The following is a 26,377-nucleotide window of genomic DNA, read 5'->3' on the forward strand; positions in this document are numbered from 1 at the left end:
GAGACGAGGACGCTAGCAACGGAGCAGGTAAGTAAAAAACTTTTTATAACTTCTGTATGGCTCATAATTAATGCACAATGTATATTACAAAGTGCATTATTATGGCCATACAGAAGTGTATAGACCCACTTGCTGCCTCGGGACAACCCCTTTAAAATTCCAGGCTTGTATGGTATATTATGAAGGAATCTTCTATGCACAGTCAGGGTTGTGTGGGGCATGTTTCACAATGATATATGGTGTCCTTCCTTATCCCTTGGTTGTAACAGATTCTGCACCTCTTTTTGGTCCTTGCCTTCTTACAAGTGGAAGGAATTTCACTAGGAAAGTGTTGCCCTGGTACAATATATGTGGCCTCACTTCTAGAAGTACTGGGCTCACCCCCTTCCTGGTCTACAAACATTAGGGCCTTGATAACCTGATAACCTCCTGATAGAATTCAAGAAATGTGCCCCTCTGGCCTGTATATAGATGTAGCACACCTGAATGATGTGCACAGCCTTTTTTTTTTAGATCACACCCTTGTTTTTCGCATGGCATTGTACGGCCCAAGTTTTTTATCACATAAGTCAACTGCCCCCATGTACCTATTGTAATCAAGGTTGCAGTCTGGCTTGGGGGTCTCTGTACTGGCAACTTATACTGGGCAGGGGGTACACATATAGCCATGTATTGCGCAATATATATTAAGACCCCCTTCTTCTCTTTATACTTGACACACCATATTGCAAAGTGCCTGGCTCTCACTGAGAATTTACCCAAGCAGCAACTTAGGGAGGTTTTTCTTTTTTTTTCTAATAGTGCCACATGCCACAGTATCTGGCATAGGGGGACACTGGTATAAAAATTACCCAGGTACAGGTGGTAACTCTGGTCCAGTAGTGGGTGCACCAAGTCCCATATAATTTTCTTGTGATTCCCAGTAAAGGGGCAGGGGGTATTCTGGGGACTCAAGTTTGGCATCCTTCCCTTCATAAATCCAGAACTTATGGGTGTACCCAGATGTGCTTTCACACAGCTTGTTCCTTTTCATGCCATACCTATTGCAATAACTTCCATAGGCCCATAATGTAAACTTATGCCCTGTGGCGTTAAGGGGTTAAAGCAGCTCAGTCATTTTAGTCACAATTTGGACAATCACTATTTTCTGTGAAGTTGCATTTACTTACAAACAAATAAACAAAACAGGAAATGCAGTTTCTGAATGTGTTTGTGTCCGCTTTGTTCTTGTAAATTACTCATTCTTGTAAGACCAACTCATCGGGTGACACATAATAGACAGCAAGCCTGTTTTTTTAATTGTGAGTATTTGGACATTTTCTCCATTGAACTTGACTGTAAAAGCAAAACGTAAGTAGAAGCATGCTCAGTTGCTCTTCTATTAAGGCCTGTTTCTCACACAAATTCCACCTGTCCCTCGAATTGACAAAGCTCATATTTGTGTTGCTTGTGAAATGATATTGTATTACATTGAGGTCCAACGCATATTTTATGGAAATGATTGAAAGTATATTGATGGACTATGTCTATGAACTTTGCATCAGTTCATTTATGGCTTCATGGTTTGTAGACTACAGTAAGAAAGAAGATCCCAAGTAATGGGGTGATAAGTGATGGGCGTGCAGTTCATATACGTTGCTTCTTAATAGCTTTACCAGTAGTACATAGAGCTAGCAGACAAAACCAAGTTCAGTGAGTTGAGCTACATATGAATAAACTAGGATCTTAACAAAAGGGGTGCAAACCACATCTGTAGTAATACTTGCACTTATCCTTATGATGTACTTTTAATGTACAGCGCCATGCATGACCATTTGAATATAGGGTGCTTGGCAAAGAAACATTGAGAAACAATATAAGATATATGATTTGACATTTGCAAATATAGCTAACTCTACAAAGCCTTCATATACTTTAAATGAAGTTAATTTTGTGCATGTTACTCTACAGCTCAGCGCTAGGTGCAATGATAAAGACTACAGCTAGATATATAATGTATGCACTGTATATATGTACTGCTTCTATTATATTGTACATTTAGTTATACGATATGTTAGAATCAGAAGATTGACGGCAGAAAAAGACCATGTTGTCCATCTAGTCTACCTTTTATATTATCTCCCTTTTATTTCTCTCTTAGGACAGATCTATATCTATCCCATGAATGGGGAAATTCACTTACTGTTGATCTTCCAACCACATCTTGCGGTAAGTTTATTCCAAATATTTACTACCCTTTCAGTAATACAATATTTTATGACATTGCTTCTGATGCCCCCCACACAATTAATCTCAGATTGTGCCCCCTTGTTCTAGTGTTTAGCCTCCTAATAAATACACTTCCCTCCTGACCCATATGAGTATATACCTTTAACATATACCATATGCCTTTAACATATGTAAAGGTTTTCATCATGTCCCCTTTTCACTTCTTACCTCCAGGCTATATAAATTCAGTTTTCTGTTTTCCCTAATCTTTCCTTACTAGTAATTTCCTTATTAATATTAGCAAGCTCTTTATGCACCTGGTGCTAGCTGTGCCTAGTGTTACATCTATGCATATTTACCAGATCTGGGTGCACTTACATACCAAGTTTACTTGCATATGGGCAAATCAAGTTCCAAATAGAGGAGGTTAACTATAACATGTAGAGCTGAGTACATACATGATATGAAGATGGAGGTCTATCTGCACCATGCATGTACCTAGAGCTGCTGCCTGTAATCCCATTCCTCTCCACCCTTGGTTACCCAACCCTGGGCAGCGGAAAAGAGAGATGTCAAAAAGATCAAAAATGTTCAGGGTGAGTCCAACCCCCATCCCTGACAGGAGCCAGTGCTTGTCATTGATTACAAGCAGACAGGAGCACCGGCCGCCTGGACTTTTGAGCTGAACTACACAGTCATTAGTTATGTTGTAATGAAAGCCATTCTGCAGTACTTCAGGCCCACCTTTTATGACTGTATATTCTTATATCCACTGGGGCAACTATAGGGGATGCAGGGGATGCGGTTGCACCCAGGCCCAGGAGCCTTAGGGGGCCCATAAGGCCTCTCTTCTCCATATAGGGAGCCCAGTACTATGAGTAAAGCATTATAGTTGGGGGCCCTGTTACAGGTTTTGCATTGGGGCCCAGGAGCTTCAAGTTACGCCTCTGCTTATATGTGATATCCCCCCTGCTGTAGGAGAACTGTGAACCGTTTCCCCCTTCCCCGACTGCAGAACCCATCAGTCAGTTTGTATGATGGATTTTGCAAGAAATTCAGTCCTCCAGCTTATAGTGTACAGCTATACAATACAAGTATAGGAGGAAAACTTTTTTCCATTAGATGCAATTGCAAAATTTCTTTTTGCATGAAAATACATCCACTTAAAAAGCAAGTAACCTATAAGACCTGTTTGGAATTTGTCTGAATGATAGAATCCTATGGGTTTGTCACAGTGTACCTTTTTGATTTACAAACATATACTTCTAGTGTAAACCACAAGCTTATTGTGGAACAAGCCTTAGTGCAGCAGTAGTGTAGAACAAGCTAACTCCATGTAGTAAACATACTAATAGCATGTACTGCTAAGAGCATGTCTGTCTCACCCTTCTGGTCTACCAGCGTGCCTATTGTTCTGTGGCATTGGTATATTTATACAGAATAGACTAAAAGCCCTTTCACACGGGCCGACAGTCTTTCAAATGACTGTATGAGTGCTGATGTCACCTCTAAGGTCGTCATCCCTTGTGCAGAGCGTTTGCAAAGAAAGACTTGCCACCGGCTCACGGGCTTCCCTTCCACTTCTTGCTCACCTCTTACGGGGAGCATTTACACCGGACGAGAAGCCCGCGAGCCAACAAGGTTTTTTAAGCTGACTGAAAAGTCAGCCTAAACAACCGCGAACAAGTGAGTGATTTTTTCGCATTCACACTGAACGATTAAAATGGGCCATTAGCTAAGTGTTCCCTCACCTTATCTCTGCTTATATATAGACTGCATTCTGTACTTCAGAAATGATTTTCTGTACCAGTACAGCTTCAAGCAGCCGAATTTCCATCCACCCTTATTGCTTTGTTTGACGCAGTGCTGTTGTGTAAATAGTGATTAATTGCTCCAAATATACACTTCTTTTGTATGCTAGTGTAAGCAGTCATGGGTGGTGGTGCAACCAGGGATTTTATCTCATGCAATAACAGGGGTTGTAGCCTGCTCATGTTCACCAATGTTGCACTGCTCATTCTCACTTTCATTGCCCGATGCAAGTTTTCGAACTGCCACCACAGTGTCCAGCACTGCAGGGAGGGAGGCTCCCTCTCCTCCCATATGCTGGGGTACAGTTCACCACAGGGATATGGTTTGTCAGCCATTGGTGCGGTGTTTTCACCCCTGTGTCTTTAGGGCTCACAGTGGTCGCTGTTTCTCTCAATGACTGCTCCCCAGCATAAGGGTGCAGCCACTCTACTGCCCCCTGCAAATGGCTGCTGCCACAATGCTGCTGGCTGTGCTCCGTACCAGCTTGCGTCTAGCTCATAAACTTGAGCTGAGATGCAGCTCCAGCCATTATACATTGGGCGCCTATTGCACAAAAACATGTTCATTTCCCTATCAAGGGGACAATCATCTGAGCGGTGACGTGCAAGTCGTGTCACTGCCTGCGTCATTAGGGGAGGTGAAGATTTTTGAACTTAGACTCACTTAGGTTCAGATAAAATGGCGCTACTCAGGGCACTTCAACATGGCACCAGCATGCGCCTTAACATGTTCCTTCTCTTCCTCCCCTGCCGTGGCTATGGTGGGTGGAGGAGGCCTACAACACAACGCTTGTCAATGCTTCTGAGACTGCAACTGACAAGTTCTCTTCCAGCTTCCCCCTTCAGGCCAAGAGCTGGACTAGAGGAGCGGGGCTAAGCGCGACCATTAGCTGCTCTGTAAGCTTAAAGGGGAGAGCAGGCAGTGCTTCCTTCTTACACTAAAATTCATGCTCTCTAGGTTTTGTTAGCAACTCTTAATAGAACAGGTCAATATATCTGCAATGTAATTCACTATTACAGTATTGCATACTGAAATGTGCTTCTTCCACACACATGCATCACTTTCAGGCCATCCCAAAGAAGAATATAGAATATATCAAAATATACTAGTAGATTTTAGTAAGATCCACTAGAGCTTGATATTAGATCTCCAGGTTGTGGTGGATTTAAAATACCGTAGAATCGTAAAGCTGCCTCCTAAGGATAGACTCACTGAAGATAAATAGATTTTGTGATGGATTTGTCCGTGGCATAAAATATGTGACTCCACCATAGATTTATATTTCAGTATGCCTGTCACTACTCTTCTCTAGTTAAAGGGGTTTCTGAGTAAACTATTTTGAGTCCCTCAAATATAATTAAGAGCTCATAAAGCTCACACCTGTCCTTTGAGTCTTACTCGTTCCCTGCCAGAGGCTCCGGGTCTCCTCACTGAAGTTATGGTTGCAGTCAACCGGAGCTGTCTCGTAAACAGGCTGCTGCAACCAATGACAGAACTCCGCAATTGAGCTTTGTCATTGGCTGCAGCGGCAGGTTCATGGGACATGACTGGTTTACTGCAGCCTGCAAACAAAACAGTACAGTAGAGATCCAGAAAGGGGAGAGGGGAGAGGGGAGATCCAGAAAGGGGAGCTCTTTATTATGTCTACACATCGAGGACTAGTTTGTAAAAAAAATATTTTATCCTGAGCAACCCCTTTAATTTCTTGTTGGTGAATCATAAAAGCATGTGTATTTTAGTAGATTTGTGATTAGTGCTATTAGCTTGTGTGGGTCACACATATACACACATACACACACTCTGGGGCAGATGCCCTATTGAAAATATGTGAATTTGCTGGTGCAAATTGCTCCAGAGAACTTCCTTACATGCTTTGTACATCATTTATCATGTGTTTTAAACACCGTGAAACCTTCTTTGCCACATCTTACAAAGGAGTCTGGCTTAGTGGAAAAGGGGGCATAGCCAAAATGTGACATCATACACAAAAATGTTGCCAAAATGTTGGCACAATTTTTGGTATAGACTAAAACAACTTATAAGTGGTATAAAGTTAGGCTAAACAGTCTATAAATGTGCCCCATAATGATATAGCTATTTGAATAATGCATTTGTGTTGGGAACTGATACCTATGCACAGGTATTGATATCCCAGAATCATGTGTTATCACCTATTTACAGGATAGTTGATAAGACTGATCAAGACGGTGGTATCACTACTGAAACCTCCACAATTCCTATAATAGGGGTTCCCCTCTCATCCGCACTGCACCCCTCCCAGAGAGGAGGAGTTTGAATAGAGCAATGGCTGTGCATGTGCAATGTAGCTCTATTCATTTCAATGGAGCTGTGGGATATAACTGAGTAAAAGCGCTAGGCTGTTTCCATCAGTCTGAAAATAAATGAAGGCACTCTACATGCCCAGCGACCACTCCATTCAAACGCCTCCATTTTCCATATCAGTAGTGAGACCCCCACCCCATCATAGTTTCATCAAATTATCCCATAGGTGATAAAACATGATTCTAGGATAACCCCTTTAGTTTCTACAACAGAGAATTTTTACTTGTACCAATTTTTTTTATTACATACTTTTGGAGAACAGGATATGAACATCAATAGTTGATTAGCGGGGTCCTCACCGATCAGCTGATTGAAGAGGCAGCAGCACTTAGCTAAGCGCCATGGCCTCTTCTCAGGCCAGAGATGTCACATTCATTCATCATGTTGCCTGAGAGCAGCTCAGTCCCATTCAGGTGAATTAAACTGGGACTTCACCAACAAAAACCACATATGCTCTAGTCCAATTTCCCACTAGTTTCATAGCTTTCAGGCAGGTTGGAAAAATTTGTTTTCGTCTAAAGTTGTCCCACTTGTTGCTATGGGGCAACTTTGGACACAAAATGTCCCTCAATTTGTTCAACCTTCTGCAATTTTTGATAATATCCCAGCATTTTCTCAGTATCATATTAATAGGTCAAATGCTTTATATAGCCCAATATAAAAGTTTTATATCACTTTAATTATACAATAATTACGGCTTAGAACAGCGGTAATACAGCTTCATGTAAAAGTCATATACTGTACATATAGAACTGGAATAACAAACAGGATTGGATCCTACTATGTGTATCAGGAAAACCTTTCCCAGAGGTTTCTTTTTTACAAAATTTCCATGATTGTAGCATCCAAGCCTGTTTTGGTTTCTAAATTTGTATTGCAGCCAAGCCAAGCTTGCAACACAGATGGAAATTCATATTTTCCTTTGATGCCTTTCAGAATCCACTCTTAATTTGGCACCCTATTTATTTATTTTATTAAACTGTCAATAAAATTTGTAAGAGATAGACCCCCTGCACACAGGCGGAAATTCTGCAGCGGGATTTCCCGCAGAATTTCCGCCCGTGCCTGCCTGCATAGGATTGCATTGCAAAACGCAATCCTATGTACACAGCAGCAATTTGTCCATGTGAAAACACACGTGGAAAACAAATCGCGGAATGTTCTATTTCTGTGCTGGTCTCGCAGAGACCCGCACACAAATGTTAGTAGTTCCGGGCCGGCTCTGCTCTGCGCATGCGCCAGCTGGCTGCACCCAGCTTATAGCAAGGACGGAAGATGCTGGGAGCGGGTGAGCCGCAGGCTTCTGCAGGGGCACGGGTCTGCATCCCACTGCGATAGTTCTCGCTGCAGGATCCGACCCGGCCGTCTGCAGGCGGCCTTAAGAGAACCAATCCACTAGCTAAAAAAACTCTAAAATACAGTTGTACATGTCAGATTAAATACTTGTATTCTCAAAGCTGGAGAATCTGTGATGTGCTCTTTCCTCTGTTCTTCCTACTGATACTGTATGAATAAATTAACAAGTGGGTATTAATATTCTCCTTGTCAATGGAGTGTGCCTCTAGACAGTCCAATAGTTGAAATTAAAGTATACAGCAGCACCTACTCCTCTTTATAATGGGATGTGGTAGCATAAACGGTGAAGAAATTCTTAAGTCAAAAAGTCTTTATGATTCCATAAGGCAACGTTTCAACCTAAGAGGTCTTTTTCAAGCAGCTATCTGACGGCACAGAACATCAGGTCTATGCTCCGGACAGTCCAACACCCTGAGCACTGATCGGTTAGTGTTGATGAGTGTGAATGGACAAGTCTTACGTCCAGGAGGAATAACAGATTAACAGCACAAGACAGAGGGGGAAATTCATAAACCCTTCTAATTTGGTTTCTGGCATACAAAAGTCACAAAACTTTAAGCAAAACTTGCTTGCATAAAAGTTTTGTAACTTTTGATAGTCTATACTGCTGTCCACCACTTTCCCAAAAAGTAGGTGCCTTGGAGAAACATAATTCTGTGGAATGTATGCCAGAAACTGGCATAAATTATACCAGAGATGTATGCCAGATCGGATCTGCTATACATTTCTGAGTGGGTGCATGGAGGCGACGAGATGTACCTACTATATGAAGAGGCATGGGCCTCTATACATCATGTGCCAGTGAAAATAATATTAAGACTAATGTTTAAAACACTGGTTTTAATATATTTCTCACAGAATTCTAAAATCACATGTTTCGAGCACTAACAAATCAAGGCAGCATGTAGACTAATGATGTAATACCAATCCACAGTATGCATCAGTTTTTATGGGACCAGAGAGTTGCTATAACTATGAATACTAAAAACTCTATAACATGTCCTGTTTTTGTTACATTTCAGAATCGGTCAAGAAACCAACTGTTTTTCCTTTGAAGTCGTGTGGGAGCTTGACTTCTGAAAGTATCACAGTTGGATGTTTGGCTACTGATTATGTTCCTGGACCAGTGAAAATCCAATGGAATGCCGGCGCCATGACCAGCACTTCCAAGGAGATGACAATACAAAACAGTGGCAAATATATCTCAGCTAGCTTCCTATCGATACCTCAATCCAGTCAAGTGAAAGAAAGTTTGACCTGTACAGTGGAACATGACCCATCCAAATCTAATACCAGCAAAGAAATTATAGGTAGGGTCATGAAAACAGACATTGCTTGAAGAGCAAACAAAGCAATCCAGCAGAGTGTATCCAGTATTTGTCTACTAAATAAATGTAACATGGCGATGAATTTAACATTATTTCTTTTCTGGTCACTTCACAGTGAAAGAAAGAACAATAAAGATCGCGTCCTGTCCTGACCATATGACATTTAATGAAACCACGAAAAACAATGGAATATATCTATTCTGTCCTCACTCACTGGAATTAGAAGAAGCCAAAAGTGGTAGCCGATTGAGCCTCATCTGTATGATCAAAAGTTACAGCAAGGCTGACATTAATATTTCATGGTGTCAAGGTAGAAGCTTTATAAATAAAGATGACATCACAGAATTCAAAGCAGAAGGACCAAAATCAAATGTAAAATTCAGCATGCTGACCATCGATAAAGATCATTGGGGAAACCGCAAAACCTATATTTGCCTATCTAGCGAAGGAGAGAAAGCTATGATAAGCATAGATAGATGCAAGCAGGGTAAAAACTGATTCATGTACTTCAAATCACAGTCTGTGTAATATGTATTGCTACCCCATATCTCCAGCCTTTGCCTAAAACCAATTGAAGTACATTAAAATTGACACTTTACTAATATAGTTCTGTGTACTTGTTTATAATTAGAGGATATCGCCTCTCCTATCAGCACTATCTCTTTATAGCATTTTTAAACATTCATTTGTACTTGAGATAAAATTTCATTTTCAACCGTGTTAACATGAAATCCTGCATTAAACTGTTCTTTATGACTATCTCACTGCTTTCTGCCTGTTACTTAGCAAAATTGATTGCATTGCATATTGTCAACTCAGTTGTGAGTTTATTGATAGGATTTGCTACTTATTAGTACTAGCAGCATAAGCGTGTGAAAACTGCACTGTAGATTTATGGCCTACTGAGTGATAGAAGGAAAAGGGATCCGGAAGATGAGTAGAATAATATACCATGACTATACACCAAATATGTTTTAATAATCAAATATTCCCAACTCATGTGAAGCAATGCAAAATATTAGCAGCTACTCCTCACAACTCCATCATACTCATGCACAAGTTTTCAACTGGAATATCATGTTGTGTTCCTGGGACCTGTAGTTCTATGGGTTTCCAGGATCACACTGCTGCAGGTGTGGTTGATTTGGCTGGCTGATGGTGTGGAGTTCTCCAGCCAGCCGATCACCCCCGGTCTGCTGCATATAAATGCCAGCTCCTCTTGCTAGAAGGTGCTGGTCATTTTTCCATTTGCTTTCTAGCTTATTCCCTCTCAGAACCCTGGTGCTTGGAGTCGTGCATGTTCGGCTTTGATGTTGCTGCATGCACAAAGTTCTGGGTGGGATTCCATTGTCTGTTTGTTGATGCGAACAGTGACATGTTCTGTGTTGGTTAGGTGGACAGATATTAGGTGTGACCTGTCTTGTTCAGTGTGTGAGCTGTTATTCCCTTGTCTGCTTTTAGTGTGAACAGTGTCCTGTTCAGGGTGTATGTTGTATTCCATCTATGGTGAGGCAGGCCACTAGGTTCCTGCATAGGGCCATCTCTATTGGGATGATCACCCTGCTTTTAGGCAGGGCTCCTTTTTTGGGTTTAAGTTCTCCTGCTAGAGTAGGGACTCGCAAGATAACAAGGACCATTGACATGGGCTTGTGAGCTTACACACTTTGGCCAAAATACCTTTCATAGTTTAGACTAGATTCTAAAATAATATTTATTGATTTTCACTTAAAAACATATAACTCTATAAGGCACACCTAACACAAAAAAACACAAAACAAACAAACATATGGGTAGCACACTGAATTTAGTTGGCAATCACGATTAATGATATAGGAGATGCCAACCGGACACACGTATCCTTCAATAGGCTGTTAGGATACTATCTTCAGTATGATACTGGATATAAGATGCTGCAGATAACCATTCCTCTTTGTGCATCAATACAGGGAATATGAGAATGACCTTGATTTTATAATCTGATACGGTTGGTGTTTGATTTAGCCCTGTTAAGTCTATATTGGATCTTAAAGTGTCCTATTGGTATACAGCATGGATACTCAATCCGAAATATATCCTGATGCAATAGGCTGAATAATGTGTCAGTTGCCTTTAATTATTGCAGCAGGTTTGAGAATAACCAAATAATAATGATCATACCAATCGTAGGATCATTAGTGCATAGTGCTATGTTGTGATTTGGAGATAAACAGGACCCCATTAATCATACATATGATAAAGTCACTATAGACATATGCATATTTTCACTTTATAAGACTTGGGACTTCAACGCGTTTCCCCGTGGATCCCACGGATCATCAGGAAGTGAATGTCTGTGAAATATCCAGGACACAGTATGCTGCCCAAGATAAAAGAGGCTCGTATATCAGCCAGTTCGATCAGCACTGAGCTGTAACTCAATGAGAGTGTGTTGATCGGCACATGAAGATACATAAATTTCTTCAAGGGGAGGGCACTCAATAATGTAACACTTAGAAATTGTAAGCTCCTGTCGTAAGCAAAACTAATTGTTACTCCTGCAGTTTAGCAAATAGGAGTACAATGGCTGAGGGAGCACGATGTTTAATTAGGAGAGGATCAAAAATCGTATCTCCATTTAGTTCTCCTAGATAGTCAGCTATAGTAGGATGAGATGATAGTATAGAGCCTTCCTAAGCTGCTGTATCGTGCATATATTCCTCATTTAGCTAATAAACACTAAATTTCATACTGGCAGAAACTACAGAGAGAATGCCCTCATAAATAACCACCTCTCCAATAAATGCCCTTCAAAAATAATATGTATAAGTTGTTAGTGTAGCAATAAAGATTGCCTAAAGATATGCCTTTGGGGTCGAAATTAGTTGCCTATGTTCGAGCTCAAAGTAACTTTCAAACCACACACGCATTGGATCTGATAGGAAATCATCTCTTTATTCAATGAACAAGCAGAAGTATATATATATATATATATATATATATATATATATATATATATATATATATATATCAAAAGACATTTGCAACGAGGCTAGAACACGCCTCACTTATAATAATTGTAATTTAATATAATTCATTTATTATTATTGGTTCAAAAAACTAAACAAGAATATTAACATCTGAGTCACCAGGCAGACTTCTCCCAAGTGGAGTGGCACCATGCATAATAGGCTTCTCAAAATAGAAGTACAGAAATCTATAAGCAATAAGATATTTAGGATAAATATTTAGGAACATAAGTCCTTGCTGAGGAACAAGCCATGCTGACATCGTCCATCAGTCTGGATTCTTCACCTTTATCTCCGGAGGCTCTTGAACAATTATTGCATATCTATGAAATTCTTGTTAAGAGAAAAGGACAATGGGATGACAGAGACATACAAGATGGACACCTGATGCAAAAATGTATATGCATTTACTTACCTAACAAAGTACAGTGCATCATTGGGAGTTACAGAAACCTCCACAAATACTTGTCTATGGTGGAAAATGTCTGAAAATTTCTTGCATGGCCCCCTCTACAAAGACTGTTGGTGGTTGTGCACTTCTTTCATTTGGGAAGAATGGAAGATGACGATTTTCCTTTTGCTTGTCTACATTTAGCAGCTCTGCCCTGCCTCAAGGGTCAAATTAGGTTTTAAATAAATAATGCACTTTCATTTTCGTTATATAATGGTGATAACCATTCGGTTTTCCATAAAATAACATATACCTGTCATATCCCTATCCTTTTTACTACCGCCACCAAATAGTAATGTAATTGTGTAATAAAATATTTTAAATTACATCTTAACTAGAAATGAGTGAACCTACTCGTTTCGAGTAATTACTCGATCGAGCACCACGATTTTCGAGTACTTCCGTACTGGGGTGAAAAGATTCGGGGGGCGCCGGGGGGCGGGGGGAGGCGTGGCGGAGCGGGGGTAGCAGCGGGGAACAGGGGGGAGCCCTCTCTCTCTCCCTCTCCTCCCCACTCCCCGCTGCAACCCCCCACTCACCCACGGCGCCCCTCGAATCTTTTCACCCGAGTACAGAAGTACTCGAAAATCGCGGCGCTCGGGCGAAAAAGGGGCGTGGCCGAGTAGGTTCGCTCATCTCTAATCTTAACATCCCAAAACATTACTTTCTGTATGTTTTTAGTCTTCAAAGACCTTTATCAAGGGTCAATCATAGTAATAAATCAGGGTAAGGGAAAATGTCTTTATTAGGTTAGACTGTTGTACTAAGCCAACTATCTTCACGTTCCTTTCCTGTATATTCACTATCAATCAAAGGTGAAACTTGAAGCTCCGGGGCTCCAATGCAAAATTTGTAACATAGCCCCCATTTAACCTGCCCTATTCATAATACTGTCAAAGCTGATACTGGCATGGATATCACACAACTGAAAGAAGCAATGCAAAACCAAAAAACATGGAGGAAGCTCGCCTTTAGGGTCGCCGAGGGTCGTGAATGGCTAACAACATAACAACAACATTTATAATATTGGCATCTTCTTATGTGACAGGGTGCCTTGGGGCTCCTTGAAACATCTGGGCCCAGGCCTAACTGTAACCCTGCAACCCATAGACAGCAGCTACACCACTGACTTCATTTTCTGACTATAAGTATCATAAAGCTCAAAATTTATAGTGAGCATTGGTGATTGTAATAACTGCCCAAACACATAAGATCAAAGTTGGCCAAAACTACTGACTTTGGTGGGACTGGCTGATTAATGTGCATATCGTACTCTCAACTCTCTTCAAAGACTGTTGTCGAAAGAAAGAAGGATTTGGCAGGGTGGATTTCAATAAACTAGTTTAATCGACTGACAGTGGAGTCTATCAGCAGTTTATTTCCCTTACCCTATCTAATATAAAAAAGCCAACAGGCTTTTTCTTGCACCGCACTTTGACCCCTTTGCATGACCTTTGGTGGATGATTACGGTGTCATTAGATTTGTTACATCCTCACTATCGCCGTAAAATCATAAATTAGAGTTTCATACATTGAGTGACACGTCAAGCAAGGTCAAATTTCCTATGTTAAGTCTTGCGGTGCTGTTGTGCTTCAGTCAACAGCGCCGTTAGGGAGAGTCAAGCGCTGCTAAGCGATTTTCCCATCAAGTGTTTACCAGTTTGACTGTTAGCATGTCCCAAAAACATGGAAGACCAAGCCGTGGATGCCAAACAGTTCAAGCCGAATCCTCCATTCGACAGTTCTTAAGACATTTACAACCATTTTTCCAAACATTTTATGTTCACATAGCGAACATCAGGTCAATCTAGTTAAAGTAAACTTGAACACTTCGCTGAGCCAAGTGTTCCAGTTTATTACAAAGTTGGAAGGAATAACAGTTGGCTAAATGAGTATTCAGAGGGCAGCTATCTAAAGTTTATGCGAAGCTTTGGCTTGGGTGGGGTGGTGAGTAAAGAAAAGAGAGTTTACTAGACAAAGATTCCAGAGGTACATACTATCTATATAGATTATGATTCAAAGCAACCCTCTGGTTCCAGGACAAAATTTTGTCCCAAGACTGTAGGGTGAAGGGGTATATTGCCTGCAGTTGTTCTTCTCTGATGACCCTCCAGTTTTGGGTCCTTTTTGTGATTGCCCAAAAAGGCCAACACAATCTTCAGACTACCTAGTTCCCACAGTGCACTATACTTTCTCTCTGATTGGCCAGAACTGCTTATGTGATCAGCACTGGCCAAGTAGAAAGCAGTGTTTAGTGAGCATCAGGTGGCTAGAAAATTACTGCAACCATCTTGAATGGTCGAAAACAGAGCCCTGAAACAGTGGACTGGAGGGGTGGCAGAGAAGAACAACTCTAGGTAACAGGCTATATTTCCCACTCTCCCACCCTTCTGGTCCTGGGTCAGAATTTTGTCCTGAAACAGAAGGATCGCTTTAATATTTATACCATCAACTAGCATTACCAAAGCAGAGGGAATCAATTTCAGAAATTTAAAACCCATTATAACTTTTCATTAATTGTAGCAAAATTATAGAATAGACCAGCAGTCGTTGTCCACCCATATCTCTCACCGGGAACTGAAATATGTTTCATCTTGGATATACAGAAGTTTAGCAGAATTTTTTCAGAATGTAAAGGGACAGCCCAGTAACATTTTTGGCACAGATAAGCTCTGATATTGATGATCAGATGAGACAGAAATAAGGAAGTGGGCATGTATATTTTGGTGGGGACATGTATGAAGCAGTTATACCTCAAGTCTTACAGATACCCAGAGATGTGGAGCACCACATAAACCACAGGCCTACAAAATAGTAACATGCACAATAACTATACACCAACCCCGCTCCTCCCAGCAGCATTCCCAAAAATAGACTCAGATCTATGCCATACACATACTCAGATCTCTACGCATAATTCCACCATAGATCTCCTTCTTAAGAAGAAGCAACATGCAATAGTAAGATGGCATATGATCTGCAAGCTTTCTTCTACTAAACCAACCTTGCAAGCTAAGATTCCAATATGATTGAAACCAGTCTTGAAAATGATCAACAATCTACAAACCAGAGGTGAGAATTGTGCAAAATTCTTGAATATTTAGGTCCACAATGATTTCAGAAAATACATTTCCTCCACAGATTTCCATTTTAGTATCTTAACTGGTGAAGGAACATTTCTATTGGTTGAAACTTATGAAAGTAACACATAACTTTGAAGTAAGTATATGTGCGCGTTTAGTAAATTGATATATATATATTATGTATCTTTTGGTGATTTCTCAAAAAGTTATTCTCTTGTGTTAGTCAAATTCTTTAGATCATCAATACTTGTGAAAGCCGTATTATGGACAGTGTAGGAGTAGAGATAGGTATTGTCATAGAGCAGCAATGCAATTTTAATTTATGACGTCCATCTATAGTTAGAGTTCTGTATCTTAGGAGCTAGAGGATGATTTCCAGTCTATTAAGCCTGATGATGCCAAAGGGTAAAGTAATTTCATTGGCCTGATTGAGATCTACCGACTCCCATATAGAGTAAAGCAATGGTGTGACATACAGAACTAAACAGCTATAGTAGTCATTATGCAGCTATTGAGCTACCGAATAATATGGATCTGTGGATTTATAGTATAATTTGAGCATGTAGTGGACCAATAAGAAATGTAAAGATTGTTGGTGCTCATAAGTTCTACGGAAGAATAAAAAGCTTTAGATGCAACTATGTAGAGCTTCACAAGACCTCTATGGATTCATTCTGAATCTTTCCTCATGATCAGATATCATCATCTAAAAAGAAAGCTCTAACTAGAGATAGTGAGATCTGCAATGCAAAGTAGTTAGCAATGCTTTTAGGGATGAATAGCTCTGTAAATATTATATCAGGTAGACCTTGTACATATCAGATAGAGGTATATGGATATACAATAACAACCCTATGCACTTTTATTGGTGCTACGGCATGGCACTTTAAAATCATAGGTGTAATATGACCAGGTGCACATCATTAATACAATCTGTAGAATGGAGCTGCAAAGTTATTTTAGGCAGATTGCAGCTCTGGCAATTAAATAGTCATAAGCCTTAATGAGGTTCTTATGTAAATGCGCAGTTTTATAATAACTAGACATATTAAAACTGAGGGATGTGTAATTAAAAATCTCTACACATAGCTATAGGATATTTATAAGATATAGGATATAGGAGCTATAGCAACAAATAGATAGTTGGTGAGCCTAAGGGCTTGTGCACACAGGAGAGCCATGTGGATGGAGTCGGTATGGCAGTCTACAGAGGCTGTACAGCTCCTTAGTACGGAGCCATATGGATTCTATGTCTTGCCATACAGGCTCCATCGGGTTCTAGTCATAACAAATATGCTTTACCTCCATTCAAACAGAATCTCTTTGAGCATGCCACAATTGTTTTGTCATTTTGGCATAGTAGAGGGCTTATGCCATCTATGGCAGCCCTTTTACAGCTCCATACAAAACAGAGACATAATATGTGTATATACATATATATTCTGTAATGTAATGATAAAGTCTAGTGATTATCATAAAAATAGTGAGCTATTGGTGTGACCCTGTGGCTGGTAAGTATAAAACTATACAACTGTATATAGTTATATAACTGTAAGGTGCAGTAGTATCAATTATACTAGTAAAACTAGTGAACACCATGGTTATTTTGCTCTGGAGAGCAACAGTAATGTTTTTTTATGATATGCTAGCACTAGTAGAAGTTATAGATACTGGTAGTTATAATAACTGCAGATGCTGTTATAATACTCACAGTATCAGTATTAGTGAGAATTACAGATCTTGCCATTTGTATCAGTAATTACATAGCTTCTGGTGAGCAAAAGACTACTGGTCACAAAGAACATGATTACTAGGTGTAAAAACGGAACCCGCTAAAGTTGTATAGTTATTAAAGCTATTACAAATGTAGATCCATAGTGAGAATGATATTTTAAGGAATATATGTTTGAAGGTTTGATCAACTATAGCATAGGACTGTAGCTTACATTGCTAGTGAGAGCTGTGATACAACATATAGAGTAGCATGTATGGGATGCTGGGATTTGTAGAGACCATGCTGCATTTCTCTCCAATTATTGGTCATCTTGATACCAGACTGTACACATTACTATAATTTTAGCAAGACAGGCTGCAGATAAACCTAGTGAGTGATCCAAATCAAGGTTCCTTCCAACTGATTTGTCAGCAAACACTAGTAAGAATTAAGAACATAGATCTAAATGGCTAGCAGAAGTAGGATTTTTGTCTGCTGTCTTAGTTGTAGTGGTGAAGAGTACAAGAGACGGAAAGCTCCATCACCGCAGTGCACCTCTTTTGGACTTTGGACATTAGTGGTGAGGATTAGAACCATCTTTTCTTAGTATCCATCTACTTATAATAGTAGTTATGCAGTAGCTACCCGTAACGCAATAGCTGGCTGCTGAGCTTAGGTATTTGATGTACTAAATATAAATGGTTAGTACGGGCCACATCTCTGCCCATGGTAATAAGTGGTGAGGATTAGGACCATCTTTCCTTGGTATCCAATAGGACCTGTGCTACTGATTTTATAGTGTTTAGCCAGTACACAAACACTAGCTGGTGGGCTTAGGTATTTGATGCACTGCATATAAATGATTAGCAAAGGCCACATTTTTGTAATTGGTTTTAACTTTAGTTATACGCTCTCTTCCTATTATGTATTGGACATATGTATATAGTATGTGGTAGCTAGACAGTATGTAATAACTTACTGGTGAGCTGGGATAATTGATCTACTGAATATAAATAGTTAGTACAGGCCAGATATCTGCCTTGTGGTTTTTTATTGGTGAGAATTGGAACCATATCCTCCTAGCATTCATTGGATATACTAGTAGTAGCTAGCCAGTGAGCAATAGCTAGCTGGCATGCTGGGGTAATTACTCTACTGAATATAATTGGATATCACAGATAAAGTCTCTGCCCATAGTATTCAGTGGTCAGGATTAGGACCATCTATTATAGTATCTGTTTGACCAGTGCTAGTAATTATATCGTAGCTAGCTGGTATGTAATAGCTAGTTGGTGAGCTTAGGTATTTGATCCACTGAATATGAATGATTAGCACATGCCAGATCCTTGCTCATAGTATTGGCTTTGATGGTGAGTAGTAGGAGCATCTTTTCCTAGTATCCATAGGCTATAGTGTACAGTACAGTATATACAGTAGTAGCTAGCCAGTGAGCTGAAGTAGTAAATGTTTAGCACAGGTCAGATCTCTGCCTGATTGTTTCTAGTGGTGAGGATTAGGACCATACCTTCATAGTATTCATTGGATATAGTATAAAGTAGCTAGCCAGTATGCAATAGCTAGCTGGTGTGCTGGGGTAATTACAGTAATAATTATATAGTATTTAGCCAGTATGCTATGGCTAGCTGGTGAGCTTAGGTATTTGATCCACTGAATAAAAATGGTTAGCACATGCTAGATCCCTGTCCATGGTTTTAGCTTTAGTGGTGAGGATCAAGAATGTCTTTTTCTAGTATCCATAGGTTATAGTATAGAATAGCTATGTGATACAAATAGCTAGCTGGTGAGCTTAGGTAACTGGTCTACTGAATATAAAAGGCTAGCACAAGCTAGACCTTGGTCTATCGTATTGACTTTAGTGGTGAGGTCTAGGACCATCCTTTCCTAGTATCCATAGGTTATAGTATACTGTAGCTAGTCAGTGAGCTGGGGTTATAAATGGTAAAAACATGTCAGATCTCTGGCCAATGGTTTCTAGTGGTGATTAGGACCATATCTTCCAAGTAGCGATTAGCTATATTATATAGTAGCTAGATGGTGTGCTGGGGTAATTACTCTACTGATTATTAATGGTTTCCACAAATCAGATTTCTACTCATGGTATTTAGTGGTCAGGATTAGGACCATCTATTCTAGCATCTATTGGACCTGTGCTAGTAATTATATAGTAGCTAGCTAGTATGTAATAGCTAGTTGGTCAGCTTAGGTATTTGATCCACTAAATATGAATGATTAGAACATGCCAGTTCTCTGCTCATAGTACTGGCTTTGGTAATGAGGACTAGAATCATCTTTTCCTAGTATCCATCGGTTATAGTATATAGTTGCTAGCCGGTGAGCTGAGGTGTATATGTTTAGCACAGGTCAGATCTCTGCCTAATGGTTTGTTATGGTGAGGATTAGTAACATATCTTCATAGTATTCATTGGATATAGTAGCTAGCCAGTATGCAATAGCTAGCTGGTGTGCTGGGGTAATTATACTGCTAATAATAATATAGTAGTTAGCCAGTATGTAATAGCTTGCTCATGAGCCTAGGTATTTGATTCACTGAATATAAATGGTTAGCACATGCCAGATCACTGCCCATGGTTTTAGCTTTAGCTGTGATGATTAGAATCCTCTCTTACTAATATCTATTGAATATAATATAGGATAGCTAGGTGGTGCAAAATAGCTAGTTGGTGAGCTTAAGTAACTGATCTACTGAATATAAAAGGCTAGCACGAGCCAGACCTCAGTCCATAATATTGGCCTTAGTGGAGAGAACTAGGACCATCTTTTCTTAGTATCCATAGGCTATAGTGTACAGTACAGTATATACAGTAGTAGCTAGCCGGTGAGCTGAAGTAGTAACTATATAGCACAATTCAGATCTCTGCCTGATTGTTTCTAGTGGTGAGGATTAGGACCATATCTTCATAGTATTCATTGGATAAAGTATATAGTAGCTAGCCAGTATGCAATAGCTAGCTGGTGTGCTGGGGTAATTATACTAATAATTATATAGTATTTAGCCAGTATGCTATACCTAGCTGGTGAGCTTAGGTATTTGACCCACTGAATATAAATTTTTAGCACATGCCAGATCTCTGCCCATCATATTGCCTTTAGTAGTGAGGACTAGGACCATCTTTTCCTAGTACCCATAAGTTATAGTATATAGTAGCTAGCAGGTGAGCTGAAGTTGTAAATGCTTATCACAGGTCAGATCTCTGCCTGATTGTTTCTAGTGGGGAGGATTAGGACCCTATATTCATAGTATTCATTGGATATAGTGTATAGTAGCTAGCCAGTATGCAATAGCTAGCTGGTGTGCTGGGGTAATTACAGTAATAATTATATAGTATTTAGCCAGTATGCTATGGCTAGCTGGTGAGCTTAGGTATTTGATCCACTGAATAAAAATGGTAAGCACATGCTAGATCTCTGCCCATGGTTTTAGCTTTAGTGGTGAGGACCAAGAACGCCTTTTTCTAGTATCCATAGGTTATAGTATAGAATAGCTATGTGATACAAAATAGCTAGCTGGTGAGCTTAGGTAACTGGTCTACTGAATATAAAAGGCTAGCACAAGCTAGACCTTGGTCTATCATATTGACTTTAGTGGTGAGGACTAGGACCATCTTTTCCTAGTATGCATAGTAGCAAGCAGAAAAAGCCAAAATCCCAGCGCTCACGGACTCCAAGGGATGAAAACGGGACTCAATGGTCCGTATTACATTCACTTTATTACAATGCAACGCGTTTTGGCAGCATTTACTAGTCGCCCTTTTCAAGCATAAAAAGAGGTCATAGTATACTGTAGCTAGTCGGTGAGCTGGGGTAATAAATGGTTAACACATGTCAGATCTCTGGCCAATGGTTTCTAGTGGTGAGGATTAGGACCATATCTTCCTAGTAGCCATTGGCTATAGTATATAGCAGCTAGATGGTGTGTTGGGATAATTACTCTACTGATTATTAATGGTTTCCACAAATCAGAATTCTACTCATGGTATTCAGTGGTCAGGATTAGGACCATCTATTCTAGCATCTATTGGACCTGTGGTAGTAAGTATATAGTAGCTAGCTGGTATGTAATAGCTAGTTGGTGACCATAGGTATTTAATCCACTAAATATGAATGATTAGAACATGCCAGATCTCTGCTTATAGTATTGGCTTTGAGGACTAGAATCATCTTTTCCTAGTATCCATCAGTTATAGTATATAGTTGCTAGCCGGTGAGCTGAGGTGTATATGTTTAGCACAGGTCAGATCTCTGCCTAATGGTTTGTAATGGTGAGGATTAGTAACATATCTTCATAGTATTCATTGGATATAGTAGCTAGCCAGTATGCAATAGCTAGCTGGTGTGCTGGGGTAATTATACTGCTAATAATAATATAGTAGTTAGCCAGTATGTAATAGCTTGCTCATGAGCCTAGGTATTTGATTCACTGAATATAAATGGTTAGCACATGCCAGATCACTGTCCATGGTTCTAGCTTTAGCTGTGATGATTAGAATCATCTTTTTCTAATATCTATTGAATATAATATAGGATAGCTAAGTGGCACAAAATAGCTAGTTGGTGAGCCTAGGTAACTGATCTACTGAATATAAAAGGCTAGCATGAGCCAGACCTCGGTCCATCATATTGGCCTTAGTGGAGAGAAGTAGGACCATCTTTTCCTAGTATCCATAGGTTATAGTCTACAGTAGCTAGTTGGTGAGCTGGTATAATAAATGGTTAACACATGTCAGATCTCTGGCCAGTGGTTTCTAGTGGTGAGGATTAGGACCATATCTTCCTAGTAGCCATTGGCTATAGTATATAGTAGCTAGATGGTGTGCAGGGGTAATTACTCTACTGTACTGAATATAAATGGTTTGCACAAATTAGATTTCTACCCATGGTATTCAGTGGTAAGGATTAGGACCATCTATTCTAGCATCCGTTCGACCTGTGCTAGTAATTATATAGTAGCTAGCTAGTATATAATAGATAGATGGTAGGCTTAGGTATTTGATTCACTGAATATGAATGATAACAACATACCAGATCTCTGCCCACAATGTTGGCTTTAGTGATGAGGGCTAGAATAATCTTTTCCTAGTATCCATTGGTTAAATTATATAGTAGCTAGTCGGTAAGTTGAAGTAGTTAATGTTTAGCATAGGTCAGATCTCTGCCTGATGGTTTCTAGCGGTGAGGATTAGGACCATATCTTTGTAGTAGCCATTTGATATATTATATAGTAGCTAGCCTGTATGCAATAGCTAGCTGGTGTGCTGGGGTAATTATACTAATAATTATATAGCATTTAGCCAGTATGCTATAGCTAGCTGGGGAGCTTAGGTAACTGATCCTCTGAATATAAAGGATAGCACATGCCAGATCTCTGCCCATCATATTGGCTTTAGTAGTGAGGACTAGGACCATGTTCTTTTCCTAGTATCCATAGGTTATAGTATACAGTAACTAGCCAGTCAGCTAGGGTAATTGACATACTAAATATAAATGGTAAGCATAGTTCAGATCTCTGCTTGATGGTTTCTAGTGGTGAGGAGTGGGACTGCATCTTCTAATATCCATTGGATGCAGCATATAGTAGCTAGCTGGTATGCAATAGTTAGCTGGTGTGTTGTCATAATTAATCTACTGAATATAAGGGACTAGGACAGATCAGATCTCTGCCCATGATATTCGATGGTCAGGATTAGGACCATATATTCTAGTGTCTGCTGGACCTATGCTAGTAATTATATAGTATCTAACCAGTATGCAAAAGCTAGCTGATTGGCTTGGGTATTTGATCAACTGAATACAAAAGGTTAGCACAGGTCTGATCTCTGCCCATGGTTTGAGTTTAAAGCTATCTTCACATGGGCGCGTGCAATATCGGGTCGTGAATCATGGCCCGATATCGTGCTCACCAACATGCGCTATCCCCGTGAATGTGAGGCGTTTTTATATCATAACCACCTCGTATCACTTCCGAAAAGTAGTGATCCTCCACCACAGCTTACAGGATCGCAGAGTGTCTCCCATTGTTTTCAATGGGGAGACCTCGCATTGCACTCTCATGCACCTAGCCCGTGGTGCAATACTGCCACCGGCCCCATTAAAAATAATGGGCGATGCAAGGGCACACGCCCAAAGATAGGACGTGCTGTGATTTAATTCCCACTTCACATCGCAGTGCAATGCGGGAAAAAAGTGCTCATGTGTATTCAAAAGAATGGGGTTCATATCCATGCAAGCTTTTCTCAGCCCTGTGAAAACAGCCTTTATGTTGAGGATTAGGACATAGTAGCTAGCCGGTATGCAATCAATAGCTAATTGGTGTGTTTAGATATTTGATCCACTGAATATAAGATTTAGCATGTGCCATATCTCTGCCCATGGTTTTAGCTTTAGTGGTGAGGACTAGGACCATTTCTTCCCAGTAGTTATTGATAATAGTGTATTATAGCTAGCCGGTACTAAATAACTAGCTGATGAGTTGAGATAATCCATCTACTAAATATAAAAGGTTAGCGCAGTTCAGATCTCTGCCCATGATTTTGGCTTTAGCCATGAGTACTAGGGCCATGTTTTTCCAGCATCCACTAGATGCAGTATATAGTAGCTAGCTGGCATGCAATAACTAGATGGTATGTTTAGGTATAAATGATTAGCACAGGCCAGGTCTCTGCCCCTGGCTTTAGGACTATGTGTTCTTAGCACCCACTGGACCTGTGCTAGTAATTATATAACAGTTAGCCAGTATGCAATAGCTAGCTCATGAGATTAGGTAACTGAGTTACTAAGTATAAATGGGAAAGATTTCTGCCCAATCTTTTAGCTTGAGATCTGCTGGTTATGCCGTATCTTCCTAGTATAATGGGGACCTCCAGTATTAAATACTCAATATTTATGTGCTATGTAATAGGTAGCTGGCAAGACCGGTTAGCACAGGCAAGCTTTAGGCCATCTTTACACGGGTGAATGCGATATCGGCCCAAGACATTGGACCAATACCGCACTTGTTAAATTGTGATTTTTCTATGCGATTGTGGTGCAATTTGCAAGAAAATCGTATCACATCGCTGAACATGTGATTATGACACGCATTTTTCACATATGTATTTTCAATAGGGAAAATTAAAAATCACAACGCACTCGCATGTACATGCTATAGTGATGCAAATATTTTTCTTACCCATTGGAAATAATGGGAAGGATTTCCACGGACTTGCAGAAAAATAGAACATGCTGTAATTTTCTGATCAACGAAGTGACAGCGGGGCTCTAAAGTGACAGACTCTCACTGATCAACTATTGATGACCTATCTTGAAGATAAGTCATCAGTACTTTATTCCTGGAAAACTGCTTTAACACTTAACATGCCTGGTTGCCTGCAGCGTCCACTAGAGGGAGTTTAGAAGGTTATTATTACATACTGTTAAACATTAAACTTAGTGATAACACAGTATGCAGTAAGTTCACATGCTCCCTCTAGTGGAGACATGTTAGCTTTAAAATACATGGCTATACCGGGGATTTTTTTACTCTGTATCAGAAAACCATAGTGTTGACCACTATAAGGCTTTTTTCACATGGGCGATGTGTTTTTTCGGCCGGGCCACATCACAGCTGAAAAACACATGAATGAGAAAAAGCTACGACCAAGTCGCAGCTAATTCTCGCATTTTCCCACCCATTCACATAGTCGGGAGCATAAATCTGCTAAAAGACTTCTAATGCCTCAATAAAGCCAGCTGACATCGTTTAGCAGCACTAGCTGCTGCTAAACTCCCTTTGCTGGCAGCTCCCAAAGAAGCCTATGGGAGCTGCCATCTGATTGTGGCCAAAAGATAGGGCAAGACCTATCTTTTATGGCTGTGTCAGAACATTGCCCAGCGTATTCAGCCATGATGTCCTATTATCATGGCCACAATGTTTTTACATAACTAAAAAGCAGCTATCTGAATTAATGCATTGAAATCCAATGTTTCAGATGGTTGCGATTTTCAGTTGGGGGGCGGTGTGGTGGAGCGAGGGGTAGCAGTGGGGAACAGGGGGGAGCTCTCTCTCTCTCCCCCCCTCCCCTCTGCAACCCCCCGCTCACCCCCGAGTCCCCCCGAATCTTTTCATCCAAGTAGTGAGTTACTCGGAAAAAGCGGTGCTCGATGTCAAAAACACCCGAACCGAGTAGATTCGCTCATCTCTAGTGGCAAAATATCCACGATAAAATGTTTGTGTGAAATAAGCCTAAGGATATCTTAAAAAGGTCATCAGAGCATGAATTTGGATCTAGAAACAACATAGTGATAAAACCAGAGATTCACTTGGAGATTACCCTAAATAGGTGCCCTCTGATCAGTAAGGCACAAATGGAATTGACCATTTTGAGGGTGTTTCACACACGGGTTTTTGTAACAGTTTTTCATGCAATTTTTGAGCCAAATACTGAAGTAGATACAAAAGTTATTAAGAGGAAGAACTTATATGTCTCCTTCTTGTTGGATCCACTTCTGGCTTTGGCTCAAAAAAACTGCATCAAAAACCTAACCTGAGCAACCACCCTTAAAAAATACCCTACTTATTATTTTTTCTTTAATGGTTATTCTCTGTTCACATCTGCATTTTTTGTTTTTATTTAAAACTACAATACAAGAAATAAACTAACTAATCTTGATGGACTCACTGACTTATAATGGCGTCTGTTGGGTTCCGCTGAGCTGTCTGTCATTTTGACAGAAAAAAATAGTGCGATATGCAGCTTAACCCTTTGCAATCCAATTTTGGATTCAGGGTTTCCTAGGGGGCTTTCTCTTTCTGCCATCATACAATGGCACCATCTTCTAGCTAGAGCCAGTACTGCAGTATGGGACATGCTGGAGAGGCCCCCAACAACAGAGCGGCCAGTAATCTACAGTAAGAATACCCTGCCGGACGTCTTCCGACATCAGAGCTGTACAGCCTTCAATCAGAATGTCTTTAGACGTCAGACAGTGGATTGGAAAGGGTTAATGTTTCTTTTCAAAAACAGAATCTCTTGTATTTGTTTTATATTATAATGGACGCA

General features: G+C 40.1%; 1 gene segment (V, D, J or C); it reads left to right on the forward strand.

Moving 5' to 3' along the window:
* The window catches only part of LOC136628918 (Ig mu chain C region-like), a 38,953-nt gene that overhangs the window by 5,941 nt on the left and 6,635 nt on the right, over window positions 1-26,377 (forward strand). Inside the window, 4 exon segments of the C gene segment in view lie at window positions 1,252-1,350; window positions 2,141-2,208; window positions 8,742-9,029; window positions 9,163-9,543. Of these exon segments, the coding sequence occupies window positions 1,252-1,350; window positions 2,141-2,208; window positions 8,742-9,029; window positions 9,163-9,543 (836 nt within the window).

This window comes from Eleutherodactylus coqui, chromosome 5 (genome assembly GCF_035609145.1).
Source record: "Eleutherodactylus coqui strain aEleCoq1 chromosome 5, aEleCoq1.hap1, whole genome shotgun sequence".
In the NCBI taxonomy this organism is placed as follows: Eukaryota; Metazoa; Chordata; class Amphibia; order Anura; family Eleutherodactylidae; genus Eleutherodactylus; species Eleutherodactylus coqui.